General features: G+C 41.6%; 2 protein-coding genes across 3 annotated transcripts in view; both read right to left on the bottom strand.

Annotated features, from left to right (window-relative positions):
* Nucleotides 1-560: 560 nt before the first annotated feature.
* Nucleotides 561-11,791, bottom strand: srsf1a (serine and arginine rich splicing factor 1a). Of its 2 annotated transcripts, XM_062060371.1 has the most exons (5): nt 11,654-11,791; nt 11,281-11,517; nt 8,649-8,839; nt 1,348-1,520; nt 561-1,185 (listed from the first exon to the last, which is right to left on the bottom strand). In XM_062060371.1, exons 2-5 carry the CDS (start codon nt 11,466-11,468, stop codon nt 988-990), a joined length of 750 nt encoding a protein of 249 aa, XP_061916355.1. In that variant the 5' UTR covers nt 11,469-11,517; nt 11,654-11,791; the 3' UTR covers nt 561-987. The 2 variants fall into 2 exon arrangements, with proteins under 2 accessions (XP_061916355.1, XP_061916354.1); XM_062060370.1 differs by having other exon boundaries at nt 11,281-11,704.
* Nucleotides 11,792-18,656: 6,865 nt separating this feature from the next.
* bace2 (beta-secretase 2) overlaps nt 18,657-21,309 on the bottom strand; it is a 53,312-nt gene continuing 50,659 nt past the window's right edge. Inside the window, exon 9 of the mRNA XM_062060369.1 lies at nt 18,657-19,447. Coding sequence (XP_061916353.1) covers nt 19,206-19,447 — 242 coding nt within the window. The 3' untranslated portion in view covers nt 18,657-19,205. The remainder of the gene's footprint in view (nt 19,448-21,309) is intronic.

Here is a 21,309-nt window from a genome sequence, read left to right as displayed (position 1 = left end):
TGCTCCAGGACATCCCGTTAAAATTAGTTCTGCAATTTTGAAAATCCTGGAAAAATGGATCCCGTTCCGAGCATCCATCCTTGCCTATCACTTTCCTAATCGATCCACTCATCCAGCTCCAAGGATTGGGATCCACTGAGCCACTCCTCTCCAATCAAAACCTTGAAATACCAGGAAGAAAATCAGAGGCAGACCGTTAGAATAGAATGTCAAGATTTTGGGCCAAATTTTTTGAGCACTCATGTTATCTTTCTTTTTTTGCCAAATCACAAAAAATCGCTAATTAAGGAGGGTTGCTTTTGCAGCACATTGAGTCTATTTCATTTGACAGCAAGCAAAGATGTTACACTTCACAACACTTGACTTTTTCTGGTGTCAGGCCGGAAAGACATGTTACAATTTGTCATCTATGACGAAATGCAGCACAAATGGCCTTTGCTAAAGACATGCACAACAAAGCAATCTATAAAAAAAAATAAAATTATGGAATATGAAGCATACCATTTGCCTTGACCTGATGTCCTATCCTGACCATACAAATGAAATGTGCTCCACAATGGTTTTATTCCAAATCACTTTAATCCTTCTCTTCAGATGTCTAAAGGAAGACACAAGGTAAAATACAGTTAAATGTTGGGCTTTGTCCAAACAGTCCTCCCACAAATACCCAATGAGAAGCATCTAGTATAAAAAACAACAAAAAAACAACTTACAAAAACATTGAGTTTGCTTTACAACTCAACATTTTTGAAGCTTAGCACATTTTAAAGGAAAAAAAGCAGAGAAGACAAAAGGGAAGAAAGAAAAGAGGAGGAGGGAGGGAGGGAAGGGGTACATCTACATACCAAGCTCATCCACAAGGACACCAGGACAAAAATAAAAAAACAACAGCTGAAATCTGGAGGATCTCATGAGGTAAAAACAGTGGGAAGATTGTGTCAACGTTGGGTACATCGAGATGGGAGGGAAAGGAGAAAACATCAGTTTTTAGGAGCGAGAGCGGGATCGAGAGCGGCTGGGACGAGGCGAGTAGCGTGGCGATGCTCTGTCGCGGCCTCGAGAATCGCTGCGGCTCCGGCTGATGCTGCGACTGCGGCTTCTGCTGCCATGGCTGCGGGAGCGGGATCTTCCATAACTGGGGCTGCGGGGACCGTCTACTTTCACGCGAACGTAAGCCGTCTCTCCCTGGCGGACACAAGAGAACTGGATATTGAAGGGACAACATTCCTTCCCTGGGTGCGAGGACAGTCCATAGAGGAGACGAAGAGGCGCGCGTCCAGAGAGTACTCACCTTTTGCACAGCAAAGACACACAATCCATGCCAAGAGACCAAATCAGTACACATACCTCGTGCGAGCGGAATTTGGAGTTGTCCAGCTTTCGAACGGCATAGGTCATATCTTCCTTGCGCACAAACTCTACAACACCGGTTCCATCTCTGTAGACGTCGGCGTAGCACACGTCCCCCGCTTCACGCATGTGGTCCTTCAGGTCCTGCCAGCTGCCACTCTGAGGGAGACCTAAAAAACAATGACAGGGATTGTATGATGACATTACATTTTCCCTATTAGGACTTAGTGTATTCGTGTGCATGTGCTGAGATAAAAATAGTCATGGCGTTTAAGGCTGAAACGACATGTCGACGTAGTCTACGTCATCGGTTACGTAAATACGTTGACGCCGTTTTTGTGCGTCGACGCGTCGCATATTTACGTCACACTACCGTCATGGCGAAGCGCAAAACAGACGATCAAAGCAGACGATGCGAGCGGTGCGAGTGAGGGGGAAAAATCACGCCAAAAGTCGTCAAAAGTGTGGAAGTATTTCAATACACAGCCTAATAATGTTGTTGAATGCACACTGGCCTATCATAGCAGCACAACGGCTATGAACGAACATTTGAAAAGAAAACCATCAACCATCAACTAGTCAATCGTCCGCGTGAGCATACGTTGTCATCATTACACAAAAACATGAATGTGTCATTTGTATCTGCTAGGGGTGTAACGGTACGTGTTTTGTATCGAACCGTTTCGGTACGGGGCTTTCGGTTCGGTACGGGGGTGTACCGAACGAGTTTCTAAGCTAAAGCTAACTTTAGCTGCTAAAGTCTTAACAAGCTGCTTCGCTCCTGCCTCTGTCTCAGCACGCAGCATTGTCCCACCCACACAACCATCTGATTGGTACACACGAAGCATTATCAGCCAATCAGCAGTGCGTATTCAGAGCGCATGTAGTCAGCGCTTCAGCGTGGAGCAGATAGGTGTTTAGCAGGTGAGCATCAGGCAGCGGACTCTCCCCAAATGATAATAAACACCTTCCAGTCAACTACTAGTAACATCACTATGAGCCCGTTGACCTTCTAGAAACTTAAACTGCAGCTCAGCTCACTCGCAGTCCTGGCTTGAGGTGAAGGCTAATTACCTCTCAGTTCCAGCCACATCGACCCCTTCTGAGCGCCTATTTTCAGCTGCTGGGAATATTGTAAACAAGCAAAGAAGCAGAGCATGCAGACATGCTAACCTTTCTTCATTACAACTGTTAGTCACTCACTGGAATGAGTAGAATTGGTTATTGTGTACTGTGTTGGACTGGATGTTTATTTTGCACATTTTAAAAGCAATACTTAATGTTTACAGTGCTCCAGAATATTTAGATTGGCACTTTTTTGTATTGGATGTTTATCTTTATTTTTGCACATTTTAGCAAATAAGCAATACTTTCACTTTTGTTGAAATGTTTACACTGTTACAGAATATTCCGTTTTACACTTTTTTGTATTGGATGTTTATCTTTATTTTTGCACATTTTAAAGCAAGATAAGCAATACTTTTACTTTTGAAATGCTTATACTATTGCAGAATATTAAGATTTGCACTGGATGTTGACTTTTATATTTGCACATTAAAAAGCAAATAAGCTACTTTTAATTTTGTTAAAGGTTAAAAGTTTTAAATGTTTACATTGTTACAGAATATTTAGTCATGTTGTTGTCAATGTTGACTGAGTGGCCATACTTCTTTTTTTTTGTAAATAAAAGCCATGCCTTTCGAAAAAACTGGCCTACATTTATTTTTTCATCTTCATTTTGAATAAAAAAATAATTGGTAAAAGGAAAAAATAATCTGTAGATTAACAGATTAATCGAAAAAAAATAATCTATAGATTAATCGATAGAAAAATAATCGTTAGCTGCAGCCTTAATGGCGTTGCATGATATGCTGCCGTGTCTCCAAAACTGCTCTACACGACACGCGGCATTTAAGAACATGGACTATATTCTCTGCAGGTGAGATGAGATGCTTCTTTTTTACAGTATTATTAGTCACAACTGTGCATGGTATCCTGCCCTGTCTCCATACTTGACTCTACATGGCTGACAGGGAATAAAGAACATGAAATGTATGCAATGCTGGCGAAGTCATATACTTGCTTGCAGTGTTATGCAATAATATTCACAACAGTGCATGACATACTACTGTCTCTCCAAAACTGCTCTACAAGACAAACAGCAGTACGAGTATTAGGGATGTACATGTTTTTCCAAACTGGATTTTACATTTTTATTCTAACTTGCACTCCATTGCACATTTTGTACATGTGTACAGAGGACTGACATGGTTGTGAAAACCTGTAGTAACATGGAGGCTTGACTATGAGTCAGTCAGCACGTGTGCATGCACTAAATTAGTCAAATTTGCCATGGAGACACCTTATTTCAAACGTGTTTGGTTTTTGAAAAATTGGACTAACACACCTGGATTATGCGATTGGAAACCAGGGGCCGTACTTATCAAGCTTCTTAGAGTGCCATTTTACACTTAAGTCCTGAGAATTTGCGAAATTTAGTCCTACTCTCAAACTTAAGAATAAAAGCTTTTTATCAACGTTCTTAAGTCTAAGAATCACTCCTACTCTCCACGATATTTAAGAGACCTTCAGAGGTGTCTTAAGTGGTTAGGAGTTGCCAGCAGGGGATGGCACTGAGGGGAGAGAGACGTGTGCGAACGTTCAGGGAACGGAACAATGTTGTTTTTTTTTATGACGAGCAGCTGATCAAACGGTATCGTTTAGACAGAGCGGATATTATTTTTGTCACAGATTTAATACTTTTTGATTCCTTGTTGATTTCTGCATGTGTCTGCAGTGGGCTAGTATATATAGAGCCACCCACACCAGTTTCGAATTAGTTGCCTAATTAATGAATTGGAAAGAAAATGTTATGACAGTAGCGTATGTGTGTGGCCGTGAGGTGAGTGACGTCAGTGAGTGTGTGGGCGATAGAAGAGAGGGAGCGGTAGCGTGAGTGCCGGCGGGGACTAGTTTGTTTTGTATTATTTTGTAGTTTATTGTCAAAATATACACTCCCATTGTCCACTTAAATATTTCCAAGATATTTCTTCATTCTTAGACAACGGATTCCCTTCCGTGATTGGTCATTTCTATGGACACAGAAATGACGTCACCTAAAATTCCGTTTACGGCACATAGTAATGTCGTAATTCAGCTCTGAGTGTGACACTTAAGATTCAGTCCTACACTTCGCTGAAAGTGTGAGTAAGACGCTTGATAACTAACTTTTAAGTGCAGCTTTCAGCGAATAATTTATTTACTCTTAAGTCAACTCTTAGCAGACTTCTTAGGAGTAATTCTAAGAAGCTTGATAAGTACGGCCCCAGATCTCTCGAGTGGGTGTGTACATCAGGAGAAAACCCTTCGTATTGCACCAGTCCCAACGCGCCGGATACAACCCGGAAGCAGATACCATTCAATAAAAACGTAGCAACAATTGCAATGGACAAGAGACTGTTTATTGGCTTCACAAATTAAAAGAAGGTAACATTTTGAAGTGCACCGATGGGAGAAAAAAAGCAGATTTTTTTAAGAAGGCTTAATTCTGACTCCCGAACGAAATAAAAGATAATGAAGCAGGTATATTAAAAGGCAAATAATAAAGCGTATGCAAGCCTCTTCACACTGTAATTGTGCACTCCAAACTGATTAACAATAACTGCACGACTAGCCCGACAGTCCAGAACAATAACAACCTTCATCTGGAATAATTTGTTGAAAGGACTAGTTGGTACAATCCCTGGGGACTCTGCATGGCAGGGGCGTCCTCCTCCCTGAGCCAGGCTTGCACCTGACCGCATACCTAAGTGAGGCTAGGTGACACTGCTGGGAGGCTTTTCCACCATTGGGACACATCTTCAGTTGTGTGCCCCAGCGTCACGGGGTGTTTCGGCCCGGCTTACCACAAGACACCCTCTGCTGAGGAAGGGCCCACCCCAGGGTGATCAAATCCCTGGGTGTGTGTGTCCCATTAGGTGTTAGCCTTAGCAGCCCAGCTGGTGTCACTCCTCCTCAACCACAACCAATGGCTCGTCCTCTCTGCTGTGTTGGCCAGCTCTTTAATGGCCTGTCTGTGAGCCTGCCCCCTGACTCCAACCTCCCTAAGGAGCTTTGCTGTTGTGCTAGCTACAAAGCCCCTACAGCCCACCTCCACTGGGCGCACCCTTACCCTCCAGCCTCTGTCCTGTGCCTCAGCTGCAAGGTTGGAGTACCGCAGCTTCTTGCGTTCATATGCTTCTTCGATGGCATCCTCCCACGGAACTGTCAGTTCAATGATAAAGACAATATGGGAGGTTTCAGACCATAGGACGAGGTCTGGACGCAGGGTGGTCGTTGCGATCGCCGGGGGGAAAATTAGCCTCTGATCTAAGTCGACTCGCATCTGCCAGTCCCTGGCTGCATTCAACGGGCTTAGATCAGGATTTGAAGGTCTTGTCTTCAGCTTTTCCCCCTCCCGAACAAACGCTGGTAGGTGTCGGCACACATCCTGGTTGTTGATGGGTTGGGCGTTGATGGATATCCTCCTGCACTCAAGTTTGTCAGCTAGACATCTGAGGACCTGGTTATGTCTCCACGTATATCTGCCTTGAGTGAGGCTGGTTCTACAGCCAACCATTATGTGCTTGAGTGTTGCTGGGGTTGTACACAGGGGACAGGATGGGTCCTTTCCAAACCATTGTTGTAGGTTTATGGGAGATGGTAGCGCATCATATGTTGCTCGAACAATGAAACTCAGCCTGTTGGATTCCATGCCCCAAAGTTCGCTCCATGTGAGTTTTTTCCTTTCAACACCCTCCCACCTTGTCCAGCGGCCCTGTTTGGCTTGTGTTGCAGCTTTGGAACGTCTGGCTGTTTCCTCCTGACGACGCACTTCCTCTACAACCATAGTTCGACGTTCGGTTGCAGATGCCTTTTGCCAGAGAGGAGTTACGGTTCCAAGGCCAAAGCCTCCTCTGCCTTGTTGGACGTGGCCCACTACGTCACGATGGAGCAAAGCTGATTTGGCCTGTAGCACAGCTACAGTATCATCCGTGGCACAAACGGTCTTTTCCTTCGGATTAAAAACTCCTATTAATCGAAAGAGCCTTATGAAATAAACCCGAGACATTCCTTAAAAAAATTATTCTGCCGGTCTTTCTTTGCTTTGGACCTGTCTCCGCCCCAATACATTTTAGGTAGTAGAGTCATGTTCGTAGCGCAATTCAAGATAATTTCTTGATACTGTCTGCTATTTGACATCAGCATAGCCATTACAGACGTAATACTTGTAATCTGAGCTAATATTACAGCGGACATCAGTTAAAACATGTTGCAAGAATCCGCAGTTGGTTAGTGTGACGCCATAGGTCAACCGGAAAAGGGACAGTAAAGTTAAAGTACCACTGATAGTCACACACATACACTAGGTGTGGTGAAATTAACCTCTGCATTTGACCCAATCCCTTGTTCCACCCCCTAGGAGGTGAGGGGAGGGGAGCAGTAGCGGTGGCCGCACTCGGGAATCATTTTGGTGATTTAACCCCCAATGCCAACCCTTGATGCTGAGTGCCAAGAAGGGAGGTAATGGGTCCCATTTTTAAAGTCTTTGGTATGACTCGTATAGTCTCACAGTACATGGACACTTGGACTTCACACGTAGTTAACACCTTATTTCTACCAAATATACTTTAGAATATGAGCGGTCTTCTGGAGCGGGTTGTGAGCAACTATATTTGTGCTAATGTGAGTGCACATCTCCCATTGTGCTACTAAAGTACATTCATGGTCATAGTCTACTGGCTCTGTCAGATAAAAACTACTCTGATCACATTGGTCTCAGTCAGAGATGTTTACAACATCAAAGCCCTCCACAAATACTTTGTGGTTCATTGAACAATACATTTTTACCTCACACCTACAAAACTTCAAAAGATGCCCTCCACTTACATTACTTGATATTAACAGTCTGCGGATGTTAGCTGCATACTGTCAAGCCATTTGCCTTTGAATAGCTAAAATTAAAACCTGTTTTTGAGGGGGTCAGCATGATGGCATAATTTGGGGAGCTGAGTACAGCACAGAAACACGACAACAATGCATGCACCATAATTAGGCCATGTCCACACGATCAGATACTTAATACACGCTTACTTATCGCTGCGATTAGGCCTCTTGGCCACACGCAGACGCATACTTGTTTTGCCTTTAAAAACGCAGATTTTTGCAAACTCTGGCCAAAGTGTAGAGATCCAAAACCCTCCGCTTTGCGTATGCGTGTACACGGCACAAACTGACTTGTGATGATGTCACGGTAGTGTGCTGTCATTTCCAAGCTCAACAACACTGCCTTTAAACACTATAAGAGGACTTAATGTATGTTTGAATGTAAACATGCTGCTATTTTCACTCTACATTAGTAAAAAGACATCTAAATGGGCTTTGCGACACTCCCGCCGGCGCTAATGACAGTCAGCTGTTTTGGATATGATCGCTGTCAAACCTCCAGCTGAAGGGACAACTTTGACAAGCAAGACTTTTTGCTCTGTGTCATAAGAAAGGTGCAACATTATCTTATGTTATTAGTCCTTGTTTAACGACAAATCATGAAGTTAGCTTACGTGTGTTGGTTCTATTTTTGTAGATGGAGCCGGGCGCGATCGTGGTCGCGCATAAAAAGCCACCAAGCAACTAAAAAAAACAATGTAGCGTCCTCCTTGTAGCGTGTACTGATGTTAAAGACGATATACACTTCATTACACATGTAATATATCACTATATCGGTGATTAAATGCTTTGTAATTCCACAACAGTTTTGCAGGGGTACACGCACATCTGTGTGCTTATATAAGCACTTAAACATGCAAAATGGTTTCCTTGGCTCGTTAGTGTGTGCTGATTTTAGAAATAATGTACACTTCACTGCACATGTAATACATCACCATGTTGCTCAACATGTTATAATTCTATAAATGTTGGGTTTCAGCAGCACAGGTGTGCATTCGCTCTTTGATAATGTTCCCAGGGCTTTGTGTACGTGCAGGCTGGTTTTAAAGATAATGTACATGTCATTGTGTATGTCTAGTATATCAAAATAAACATAACAGAGGTGTAATGCCACCAAGTCAGATATTGCTGCTTTTTTCAGGCTTCTGATTGGACAAAATGTGCATGACAGCAAGTGTATGCGTCTGTGTGTAGACACAAGACACTTTTGAAACTACACTTGTGTGGATGGGGATTGTTTCAACCCCAAATATGTGTTTTTGAAACTCTCTATGTTGGTGTGGACATGGCCTTAGATTCTTTGGTTTTCTTACCGGACACTACAACTCTGTACTCGGAGCGTCTGGATGGAGGACCATAGCGACCTCTCGGGGCTCCACCGGCTCCACCGCCCCCGCTGAAACTGCCTCTACCGGAGCCCCTGCCGCTCCGGGGGAACTCGACACGGAGCCTGTACCCGTCGTAGTCGTATCCATCCCGGCCATAGACTGCATCGCCAGCATCCCTGTCAAAAACGGAGCATATATATGTGTAAAGCTCTGGTAATGGGTACATTCGCACCCACCTGCACAAATGCACTTCAAAATGTAACAATCAAAATAATTATGACTTTCTTTTTGTTTACTAGGGCATGCATATATAACATGCATTAGTTCGACCATTTAAAATCAACGATAATAAAAAGAAGATGCTTGGAAATAGCATAAAAATGCCCCAAAAACTTGGAAAAACGCGATTCATAGCGTTACTTTTTGGTGTAACCATCATGAGCATTCTGTTCAGGTATATTTATTTTATATTTTGACAAATCATCATATGTATGTATTACTAAATTTAAATACGTATTGATCAATCTTGAAGCTGTGTGTATTTGATTTCAGTTTGCTTTTGACATCTTATTTAGAATTGTAGTTGAAACTTTTACAACCTTGTGTTGCGCTCATGATGGCGTAACCAAACTAGATTTCATTTAATGATCTTATTTTGAATATTTATTCCCCTTTTTACATTTAGTATATTTAAATATTCATTTATAAACATTGAATACATTTCAATTATCAATAAAATGCAATTGTCTTCATCTTATAGGGCAGTGGTTCTTAACCTGGGTTTGATCGAACCCTAGGGGTTCGGTGAGTCGGCATCAGGGGTTCGGCGGCGGTCAAAACACACCCAACTCATCGTGTAAATAAAAACTTCTCCCTATCGGCGTATTATGGATACGGCAACAGCAGAAGTCACACTGATTTGCAGGTGTGTAATTTGTTGTGAGTTTAGACGCTGTGTTGGTTTTGTTGTTTGAACAAGGTGATGTTCATGCACGGTTCATTTTGTGCACCAGTAAAAAAAACATGTTAACACTTTAGTATGGGGAACATATTCACCATTAATTAGTTGCTTATTAACATGCAAATTAGTAACATATTGGCTCTTAACTAGTCATTAAGTACTTATTAATGCCTTATTCAGCATGGCCTTATTATAACCCTAACCCTCTAACCCTGGCCCTAACCAAATAACTCTAAATTAAGGCTTTGTTACTTAGAATATGTTCCCCATACTAAAGTGTTACCAAAAACATAACTTTGTCTTGAATTTGAAAAAAACCCAAAACATTTTATTTTTCACTAAAGAAGGGTTCGGTGAATGCGCATATGAAACTGGTGGGGTTCGGTACCGCCAACAAGGTTAAGAACCACTGTTATAGGGTAGTGTTTAGTTACATTTCAAGCATGAAAAAAAAAATCATGACTGACACAATTGTGTCTCATAATTAAAACAGATGACAGCCAAATGGACTTTGCTGTTTTATTTTCAATGAAACAATAGAAAACATGTACTCATATAGTAGTATAGCTGGCACAGTACAGTAAACTGACTATTTAAACATTTAACATGTGACATTTCAAACAATTTTGAACAGAAATAGTTAATGCACATTCAGATAAATTCTTCAAAATTACAATAGAAAAAAATTTGGCCGGGGGCCGGGCTGTATATATGTGCACTAATTGACTGAAAGAGCACGCACTTGGCGCGATGATGTCATGTTAACGATGGAAAAATGAATTTTTAGACCATATGATTTGACTTACACCCCGCTTCTGGCATCCTAGTCACTGCCGTTGTGTCCTTGGGCAAGACACTTTACCCAACCTGCTCCCAGTGCCACCCACACTGGTTTAAATATAACTTAGAAATTGAGTTTCACAATGTAAAGCGATTTGAGTCACTAGAGAAAAGCGCTATATAAATATAACTGACACACACACACCCTTTTTATCTCTTTGGAACATGTACTATACATATAATACAATAAAGTCCCATATAAAATTATGTTTCTAGCAATACTTTAATTTTGCCTTTGAAAGTAACACTCCAATGTCCATTAGTGGAGCTGTATTGAAAGTAACACTCCAATGTCCATTAGTGAGCTGTACACATATATATAAATAAATGGTAATGGTAAAATGGGTTATACTTGTATAGCACTTTTCTACCTTCAAGGTACTCAAAGCGCCTTGACACTATATCCACATTCACACACTGATGGCGGGAGCTAACCACGACCATCAGGAGCAAGGGTGAAGTGTCCTGCTCAAGGACACAACGGACGTGGTAGAAGCCGGGGATCAAACCAGGAACCCTCAGGTTGCTGGCACGGCCACTCTCCCCACCGCGCCACGGTGAGAAGCTCGCAAGTTAAAAGCACATGTTAACAGCTAGCATTGTTCGCTACCACGCATTTAAGTAGTGTGCGAGGTGTTAGGGGACGGACAAAACAACAGAAGGCTCGTTTAACAAATACTAGCAGGGAGAATTAAACCAAAAGCCCCGTAAAAGGCAAAAGTGAGCATAGTGTTGAAAGTGTAGCAGCTAGTGGGTGTTAGCCATAAAATGGCGGCCCTTTGCTGGGGTTGAGCTAAGCTAGCAATAGCGTCTTACCTTGGGTCTTCGAACTCAATGAAAGCGAACGGCGGTCCACCTCGTCTGTTTTTCAGGTCGATATCCCGAATGGCGCCGTACTTGTAGAACACCTCCTCCACGTCTTTCGTGCGAATATCAGGGGGAAGGTTGCCCACATAGATTCGGCAGTCGTTGTTCCCTGCCGGGCCTCTCACCACGCCAGACATCGCGGATGAATGGGGGACTGGTCGCTGCTTTAATAAAGGCGGCTCGTTGCTATAAAAAGGAATTTAAAAAGTCAACAATTGAGCGGAAACGCGATACAGATACAAGGATTTTTTTTAAAATGGCAAAATGGCCCGGTTAACGCTTTCTGGTTGTTGTTTTGTGTGCAGACGGTCTCCGTCCTCACCGCGGCGGCAACCAGACGCCTTTCCCTTCAGGGCCGGACTTCCTTCCCGTGGCGCCGCATTCAGGACTGGTGCGCCTCCGCGTAACAAAGTAGTCCGCCACGTACTGGAGCTGAGTAAAAGTGGGCCGATGACGTCACGACATGCATCGTTTCTTACAATTCAAAGAGTAGCTCCACAACTTGTAATGGCCACATATCATGAATTGGAAAGAATGAAATGAGCATTGCCATGTAACAACAGAGGAGCATTTTCCCTCCAAAACTACTCCCATAGAAAATGAACAACATGAACTGTACGCAATATGCTGGATTCAGTGACGTGCGGTGAGGTTCATGGCTGGTGAGGCACTGACTTCATCACAGTCAGATTTACAAACATATGAACCCTGAAGAGTATCTTATTCACCATTTGATTGGCAGCAGTTAACGGGTTATGTTTAAAAGCTCATACCAACATTCTTCCCTGCTTGGCACTCAGCATCAAGGGTTGGAATTGGAGGTTAAATCACCAAAAATTATTCCCGGGCGCGGCGCCGCTGCTGCCCACTGCTCCCCTCACCTCCCGGGGGGTGATCAAGGGGATGGGTCAAATGCAGAGGACAAATTTCATTACACCTAGTGTGTGTGTGAGACAATCATTGGTACTTTAACTTAACTTTAACTTTACACATACAAACTGTAGCACAAAAAAAAGCACATTTAATAAAAAAAACGCTATTATGGTCTTACCTTTACTTATAAATGAAATCCATGCGCCGCTGTTGTGCTGGATTAATGCACCCCCGCCGTAGAATGCACCCCCTGACGGGAGTGTTATATCAACTAAAGCCCACACTTAAACTTTCCACGTGCAAGATTGAATCTATTTAAAAAAGTTATTTAATAAGAAGCCAAAAAGTGAAAAAAACAATAATGTTCGTGTTGGAGGAGTTGTGAATGAATGAAATATGAAATCCGTGCTGCAGTCTGCAGGTGTACCTAATGTTGTGGCCCTGCAGTCATTCAGGGCCTATTTAAGTGGACCCCGACTTAAACAAGTTGAAAAACTTATTCGGGTGTTACCATTTAGTGGTCAATTGTACGGAATATGTACTTCACTGTGCAATCTACTAATAGAAGTTTCAATCAATCAATCAATTGAGACTTGAGACTGCTATCCACGCCTTCATCACACACCGGCTAGACAACAACAACTCACTGTACGCTGGCATTGATCAGGCATCACTCTGCCGTCTGCAGCTTGTGCAAAACGCGGCTGCCCGTCTCCTCACCAGCACCAAAAAACGCGAGCACATCACCCCAGTCCTGGCCTCACTCCACTGGCTCCCTGTCCATCACCGCATTGATTTTAAATTACTTTTAATTGTTTTTAAATCTCTAAATGGTCTGGCCCCACAATACCCGACCAAGCTTCTGCATTATCATACCTCGTCTAGAGCCCTAAGGTCAGCTGACCAAATGCTGTTGGCGGTCCCCAGATCCAGGCTAAAGACCAGAGGGGACAGAGCCTTTTCCGTTGCCGCCCCTAAGCTCTGGAACAGCCTTCCCCTCCACATAAGGTCAGCCCAGAGCCCGGGGGTCTTCAAAACCCTTCTTAAGACCTACCTCTTCTCGCTGGCCTTTGACCCGAGGAGTCCGCCCACTAGGCCACCATTTCTAGTCCTCCCCAACCCTTCGCTTTAGTTTTATTTTTCAATTTGTCGCACTTTTATTATTATTTTTATTTTGCAAATTTTTACTTTTTATTCGACCACTTTTACCGTTTTGCTTTTGCACTATCTTGTTCAGCTCATTCATTGTTTATGTTCTTTGTTTGTTTGTTTAACCTGTAAAGCACTTTGGTTCGATTTAAAAGTTGTTGTAAACGTGCTATATAAATAAAGTTGACTTGACTTGACTTGACAACGTGGACCCCGAATTAAACAAGTTGAAAAACGTATTTGGGTGTTACCATTTAGTGTTTAATTGTACGGAATATGTACTGTACTGTGCAATCTACTAATAAAAGTTTCAATCAATCAATCAAACCGGAGGGTGTGTTCCAACTATAGTGGGATCACACTCCTCAGCCTTGCCGGTAAGGTCTATTCAGGTGTGCTGGAGAGGAGGCTACGCCGGATAGTCGAACCTCGGATTCAGGAGGAACAGTGTGGTTTTCGTCCTGGTCGTGGAACTGTGGACCAGCTCTGTACTCTCGGCAGGGTCCTTGAGGGTGCATGGGAGTTTGCCCAACCAGTCTACATGTGCTTTGTGGACTTGGAGAAGGCATTCGACCGGGCACGTCCTGTGGGGAGTGCTCAGAGAGTATTGGGTATCGGACTGTCTGATTGTGGCGGTCCGCTCCCTGTATGATCAGTGTCAGAGCTTGGTGAGTCAAACCCGTTTCCACTGAGGGTTGGACTCCGCCAAGGCTGCCCTTTGTCACCGATTCTGTTCATAACTTTTAGGGACAGAATTTCTAGGCGCAGTCAGGGCATTGAGGGGATCCGGTTTGGAGGCTGCAAGATTAGGTCTCTGCTTTTTGCAGATGATGTGGCTTCATCTGGCCAGGATCTTCAGCTCTCACTGGACCGGTTCGCAGCCGAGTGTGAAGCGACCGAGATGGGAATCAGCACCTCCAAGTCCGAGTCCATGGTTCTCACCCGGAAAAGGGTGGAGTGCCATCTCCGGGTTGGGGAGGAGATCTTGCCCCAAGTGGAGGAGTTCAAGTACCTCTGAGTCTTGTTCACGAGTGAGGGAAGAGTGGATCGTGAGATCGACAGGCGGATCGGTGCGGCGTCTTCAGTAATGCGGACGCTGTATCGATCCGTTGTGGTGAAGAAGGAACTGAGCCGATCTATGTTCCTATCCTCACCTATGGCCATGCAGTGTTTCCCATAAACTGCCAAGATACCTGTGGTGGTGGGGGCGTGGCTATGGGCCTGGCTATGGGCGTGGTCACCATGACATCGCGTAATTTGCATAATTTACTACAATGATATGATTTTTTCTAAAAAGGCTAAAAAAATGTATACTTACTAATTTATTATAACAGTTTTGTTTTAAACGTCCATCCATCATCCATCCATCCATTTTACAATATAATTACAACACTTTATGTACATATTTATATACAGATTTGAACAATAAGTTATTCACTGAAATATATTTATTAATTGTGGTTCTTACAAAAAATATATCTTATAAAATATAAAAGCTAAAATGTCTCTTAAAGCTCTGCCCCTTTAATTAGTGCATACTAAATAATTTAACTTTAGCCTACTACTACAACCATATTATTTACCAGCAACATAAAGTGAAACAGAGGCAGAGGTGTCCTGCCACAGTCAGTAACAAATAAACAGAAAACAGTAGTGGTCAAATACAAATAAGGCAACAAGAGAAGTATCCTACACTTCTCTTTTGAAAAGTAAATCTGAACAGCCTATATGGGCATCTACATCAACTATATGATTTGCCTGAGAAGCTGGACAGGACAAAAAAAAAAACAAAAAAAACAAAAAAATATTTGTGGCGGACGTAATTCTTTCGTGGCGGGCCGCCACAAATAAATGAATGTGTGGGAAACACTGGTCATGAGCTTTGGGTTATGACCGAAAGGACAAGATCACGGGTACAAGCGCCGAAATGAGTTTCCTCCGCCGGGTGGCGGGGCTCTCCCTTAGAGATAGGGTGAGAAGCTCTGTCATCCGGGAGGAGCTCAAAGTAAAGCCGCTGATAGGAGCTAGATGAGGTGGTTCGGGCATCTGGTCAGGATGCCACCCAAACGCCTCCCTGGGGAGGTGTTTAGGGCACGTCCGACCGGTAGGACGCCAAGGGGAAGACCCAGGACACGTTGGGAAGACTATGTCTCCCGGCTGGCCTGGGAACGCCTCGGGATCCCCCGGGAGGAGCTGGACGAAGTGGCTGGGGAGAGAGAAGTCTGGGCTTCTCTGCTTAGGCTGCTGCCCCCGCGAGCCGACCTGATTAAGATTAATTTTAGAATTTGGATGACATGTTTTAAATAGGTTAAAATCCAATCTGCACTTTGTTAGAATATATAACAAATTGGACCAAGCTATATTTCTAACAAAGACAAATCGTTATTTCTTCTAGATTTTCCAGAACAAAAATTTTAAAATAAATTCAAAAGACTTTGAAATAAGATTTAAATTTGATTCTACAGATTTTCTAGATTTGCCAGAATAATTTTTTTGCATTTTAATCATGATAAGTTTGAAGAAATATTTCACAAATATTCTTCGTCGAAAAAACAGAAGCTAAAATGAAGAATTAAATTAAAATCTATTTATTATTCTTTACAATAAAAAAAAAATTACTTGAACATTGATTTAAATGGTCAGGAAATAAGAGGAAGGAATTTAAAAGGTAAAAAGGTATATGTGTTTAAAAATCCTAAAATCATTTTTAAGGTTGTATTTTTTCTCTAAAATTGTCTTTCTGAAAGTCATAAGAAGCAAAGTAAAAAAAATAATGAATTTATTTAAACAAGTGAAGTCCAAGTCTTTAAAATATTTTCTTGGATTTTCAAATTCTATTTGAGTTTTGTCTCTCTTAGAATTAAAAATGTCGAGCACAGCGAGACCAGCTTGCTAGTAAATAAATAAAATTACCGGTAAAAAAATAGAGGCAGCTCACTGGTAAGTGCTGCTATTTGAGCTATTTTTAGAACAGGCCAGCGGGCTACTCATCTGGTCCTTACGGGCTACCTGGTGCCCGCGGGCACCGTGTTGGTGACCCCTGCTGTATACTATGCTGGTGAAATAAGGTGCTAGTTTTGCTAAAATAGTTACAACAGTGCATGGTATGTTGCAGTATCTTCAAAACGACTCCACACAACCAAAGCCTATATTTAGTATAATTCTTGTTGCGCGGTATTATGCTAGAATAGTCACAACAATGCGTTATGCTAGAATAGTCACGACACTGCATGACATGCTGCCCTGTCTCCAAACGACTCCACATAACCAAAGCCTAATAAATAATAAGAACTGTAAATGCCACAAAGTATAATTCTCGTTGTGCAGTATTATGCTAGAACAGTCACAACAATGCATGATATGCTGCCCCATCTCCAAAACTACGCCATATGACGGATAGCAGATAAACAACACAAACAGTATACTATGCTGGTGACATAAGGTGCTAGTTGTTTTGCCCAAATAGTTACAACAGTGCATGGTATGCTGCAGTGTCTCCAAAACTACTCCACATGACTGCTCGCAAACAAAGAAAGAAATTATTGTATGCTATGCCAGATTCAGCAAAATACTTCTTCTTTTGCAGTATTGCGCTGGAATAGTCACAACAGTGCATGTTATGCCACTGTTTCTCCAAATGACAGAAAGCATGCATGATAGGCTGTCTCCAAAACTACTCCAGAACACTGTGGATGGCAGATAAACAGGAAGTTCATTCTATGCTGGCAATATAAAATGTTTCTTGTTTTACAACGTTTTGCTACAAGAGTCACAACAGTGCATGATATGCTGCCTTGTATCCAAAACAACTCCATATAACCAACAGCAAATAAATATCAAGAACTGTAGGCTGTGCTGGCAAAATATGTTATTTGTTGTGCAGCGTTATGTTGAAATATTCGCGACACTGCATGATATGATGCCCAGTCTCAAAAACGACTCCACATAAAGAGCTAATCAATATTAGGAACTGTAGGCTGTGCTAGCAAAGTATGGTTCTTGTTGTACAGGATTTTGCCAGAATGGTCACAACAATGCATGGTATGCTGCCCTGTCTCCAAAGCTACTCCTTACGACATATAGCAAATAAACAACATAATTGTATACTATGCTGGTGAAATAAGGTGCTAGTTGTTTTGCTAAAATAGTCACAACAGTGCATGATGTGCCACAGTGGCTCCAAAACTACTCAACATGACTGCTAACACGTAAAAAACATGAACTGTATGCTATGCGACATTCAATAAAATATTGCAGTATTACGCTGGAATAGTCAAAACAGTGCATGATATGCTCCTAACGATATTAAACAACTCAAACTATGTGGTAATCTTACGAAAAACACTTCTTGTTTTACAGTGTTATGCCAGAATAGTCACGACAGCGTGTGATATGTTGCTGTGTCTCAAAGACTACTTTACATTAGTCATAACAAATAAAGTGAACTGTATGCTATTCTCACCGCAATAAGATATAGTGATATACAATTGTTGGGCTGCAGTGTAACGTCCAAATAGCCACAACAGTGCATGATATACTGCAGTATCTCCAAAATCTCCTAACATGACCGTTCACAAAATAAGAATGTGAACTGTATGCTACGCTCATCAAAATAAGATATAGTTCTGTTGCAGTGTTACGCCAGAATAAAAACCAAAGTGCATGATATGCTGCATTGTCTCCAAAAGTACTCTACTGTACATGACAGGCAACAAGTAGATAATAAAAGGGGATATATTTTTACAAAATAGTGATTATCCTAAACTTGCATTGAGATACATATCACATCTCCTTCAAGTACAAATTTGTCTTTTTTGGTCACATGCTCTTTATTTACAGGACTCAAAAAATACACTCATAAAAAGAAGAATTTTAAATGATTGCAGTGTACTGTACCTTCCTTCATTTAGCATGTTTTATTCATTTGCTTGCAATCTTCAGCTCATCCACTAGATGGCATTAGAGTCCACACCTAGGTTCACATATGTATATTAGAGGCTCATACCCAACCATGATTTATACGTCATTTCAGCTTTGCTCATACATGATTGTGCCCGTGGCAGTTAAAAAATGCTTTGGTTTGAATTATGGCAATTGTACAGCATGTGCCAAAAAAATCTGAAGCATTATACACACTCACATTCAAAACAAGACTTAAATAAAAAGATAAACACTGGATAGAATTAGTTAAAATACATGAACATGCTGCATTATTACCATTGAATTAAGTGCAAACACTCATTGGTCGTATAAACTGGAAGTGCTAATGGGAAGGCACTGCTGTTCATTGAGACCTGGGTTGATTTGGTATGTTTTTGGCACAGTTCTGATACAACATGATATTAATCCCTTTGTTTGGGAACTTTAAGGCTACTTTCTTTTTTTTTTGTGGTTTCTGAAAGTGCACAATCTCTGTGTCAAAGAAACTCGTCAAGTGTAATGTAAACATGACATGAAAGTATCAGTGATTGTTTAAGCAGCTTTTGGTCACCACGTAAGCAGGGTATTGAGGGGTAGTAGAGGGTAAACCACCCGTCACTGATGGACAGGTGCGGACAATAAAAGCATCTGGAATAATGTTTCGTCCATGAACGTCACTTCTGAATCTCACGAGCTGTCACCAGACAGCTTGTGATATAAACTGTCCCTTCACATTTTGTTCACTAATCCAGAGTTAAAACAAGACTAGTTCATTGTCCATCACAAACAGTGTCTATTGAGAGTTTAACGGAAAGATCAATCCTCTGTGATGTGGTCGTTGCTTCCGTGTGCACCCGTGTGCGCGGCCGTGCCCCTTTTCCCGCCTCTGCGGCGGCGCTCCCCTCGCCCCCTGCCCGCACAATCCCCCTGAGTCACTTGATGCGGTGGCGCACCAGCGACGACTCGTCTGTGATTTCGCCCGAGTAGCTTCGCCGCCGGCAGGGCAGGACCAGCAGCAGCAGCAGGATGATGAGGATGATGGCGCAGACGGCCATCAGCGCGTAGGAGATGACCCAGAGCAGCGGCTCCTTCAGCCATCGGCCCGAGCAGTCGGTCGCCACGTCCACCGCCGAGAAGGGCCCGGCGATTTCTGACAGAGGCGCTTCGCCGCTGACTGCATAAACATGTCACATAAAAAGCAAAAAAAAAAACCATCAGGGAGTGTAATTACATTTTTTTCCTAAACATTTTATGCGATGAGGTGGCGACTTGTCCAGGGTGTACCCCGCCTTCTGCCCGATTGTAGCTGAGATAGGCTCCAGCGCCCCCCCGCGACCCCGAAGGGAATAAGCGGTAGAAAATGGATGGATGGATGGATATAAAAATATATATATTTAAAAATATACCTAAATATGTATACCAATATATACAGTACAGGCCAAATGTTTGGACACACCTTCTCTCATTCAATGCGTTTTCTTTATTTTGATGACTATTTACATTGTAGATTGTCACTGAAGGCATCAAAACTATGAATGAACACATGTGGAGTTATGTACTTAACAAAAAAAGGTGAAATAACTGAAAACATGTTTTATATTCTAGTTTCTTCAAAATATCAATCAATCAATCAATCAATGTTTATTTATATAGCCCTAAATCACAAGTGTCTCAAAGGGCTGTACAAGCCACAACGACATCCTCGGTAAAATAGCCTCCCTTTCCTCTGATTACTGCTTTGCACACTCTTGGCATTCTCTCGATGAGCTTCAAGCACACCTGTGAAGTGAAATCCATTTCAGGTGACTGCCTCTTGAAGCTCATTGAGAGAAAGCCAAGAGTGTGCGAAAAAGTAATCAGAGCAAAGGGCGGCTATTTTGAAGAAACTAGGAATATAAAACATGTTTTCAGTTATTTTATATTTTTTAAAACTTATACCATATAACAGTGTAATTTTCCTAACTTTAATAAGGATTAAACTATTGACTATATATATATATATATATATATATATATATATATATATATATATATATATATATATATATATATATATATATATATATATATATATATATATATATATATATATATATATATATATATATATATACTACCGTTCAAAAGTTTGGGGTCACCCAAACAATTTTGTGGAATAGCCTTCATTTCTAAAAACAAGAATAGACTGTCGAGTTTCAGATGAAAGTTCTCTTTTTCTGGCCATTTTGAGCGTTTAATTGACCCCACAAATGTGATGCTCCAGGAACTCAAACTGCTCAAAGGAAGCTCAGTTTTGTAGCTTCTGTAACGAGCTAAACTGTTTTCAGATGTGTGAACATGATTGCACAAGGGTTTTCTAATCATCGATTAGCCTTCTGAGCCAATGAGCAAACACATTGTACCATTAGAACACTGGAGTGATAGTTTCTGGAAATGGGCCTCTATACACCTATGTAGATATTGCACCAAAAAACAGACATTTGCAGATAGAATAGTCATTTACCACATTAGCAATGTATAGCGTGTATTTCTTTAAAGTTAAGACTAGTTTAAAGTTATCTTCATTGAAAAGTACAGTGCTTTTCCTTCAAAAATAAGGACATTTCAATGTGACCCCAAACTTTTGAACGGTAGTGTGTGTATATATATATATATATATATATAATATATATATATATATATATATATATATATATATATATATATATATATATACATATATATATATATATATATATATATATATATATATATATATATATATATATATACATATATACACATATTAGACTTAGACTTCCTTTTTATTGTCATTCAAATTTGAACTTTACAGTACAAATAAAAACGAAATTCCGTTACATAAGCTCATGGTAGTGCAGGATAAAAAAGCAATAACGAGTTTCCAAGCTAAAGTCTTAACAAGCTGCTTTGCTTCTTCTGCCTCTGTCTCAGCACCCAGCATTGTCCCACCCACACAACCATCTGATTGGTTACATACAAAGCGGTAACAGCCAATCAGCAGTGTGTATTCAGAGC

This window comes from Entelurus aequoreus, linkage group LG10 (genome assembly GCF_033978785.1).
Source record: "Entelurus aequoreus isolate RoL-2023_Sb linkage group LG10, RoL_Eaeq_v1.1, whole genome shotgun sequence".
Taxonomy (NCBI): Eukaryota; Metazoa; Chordata; class Actinopteri; order Syngnathiformes; family Syngnathidae; genus Entelurus; species Entelurus aequoreus.
The sequence above is the reverse complement of the archived record's forward strand: the minus strand, read 5'-3'. Positions and strand labels throughout refer to the sequence as shown.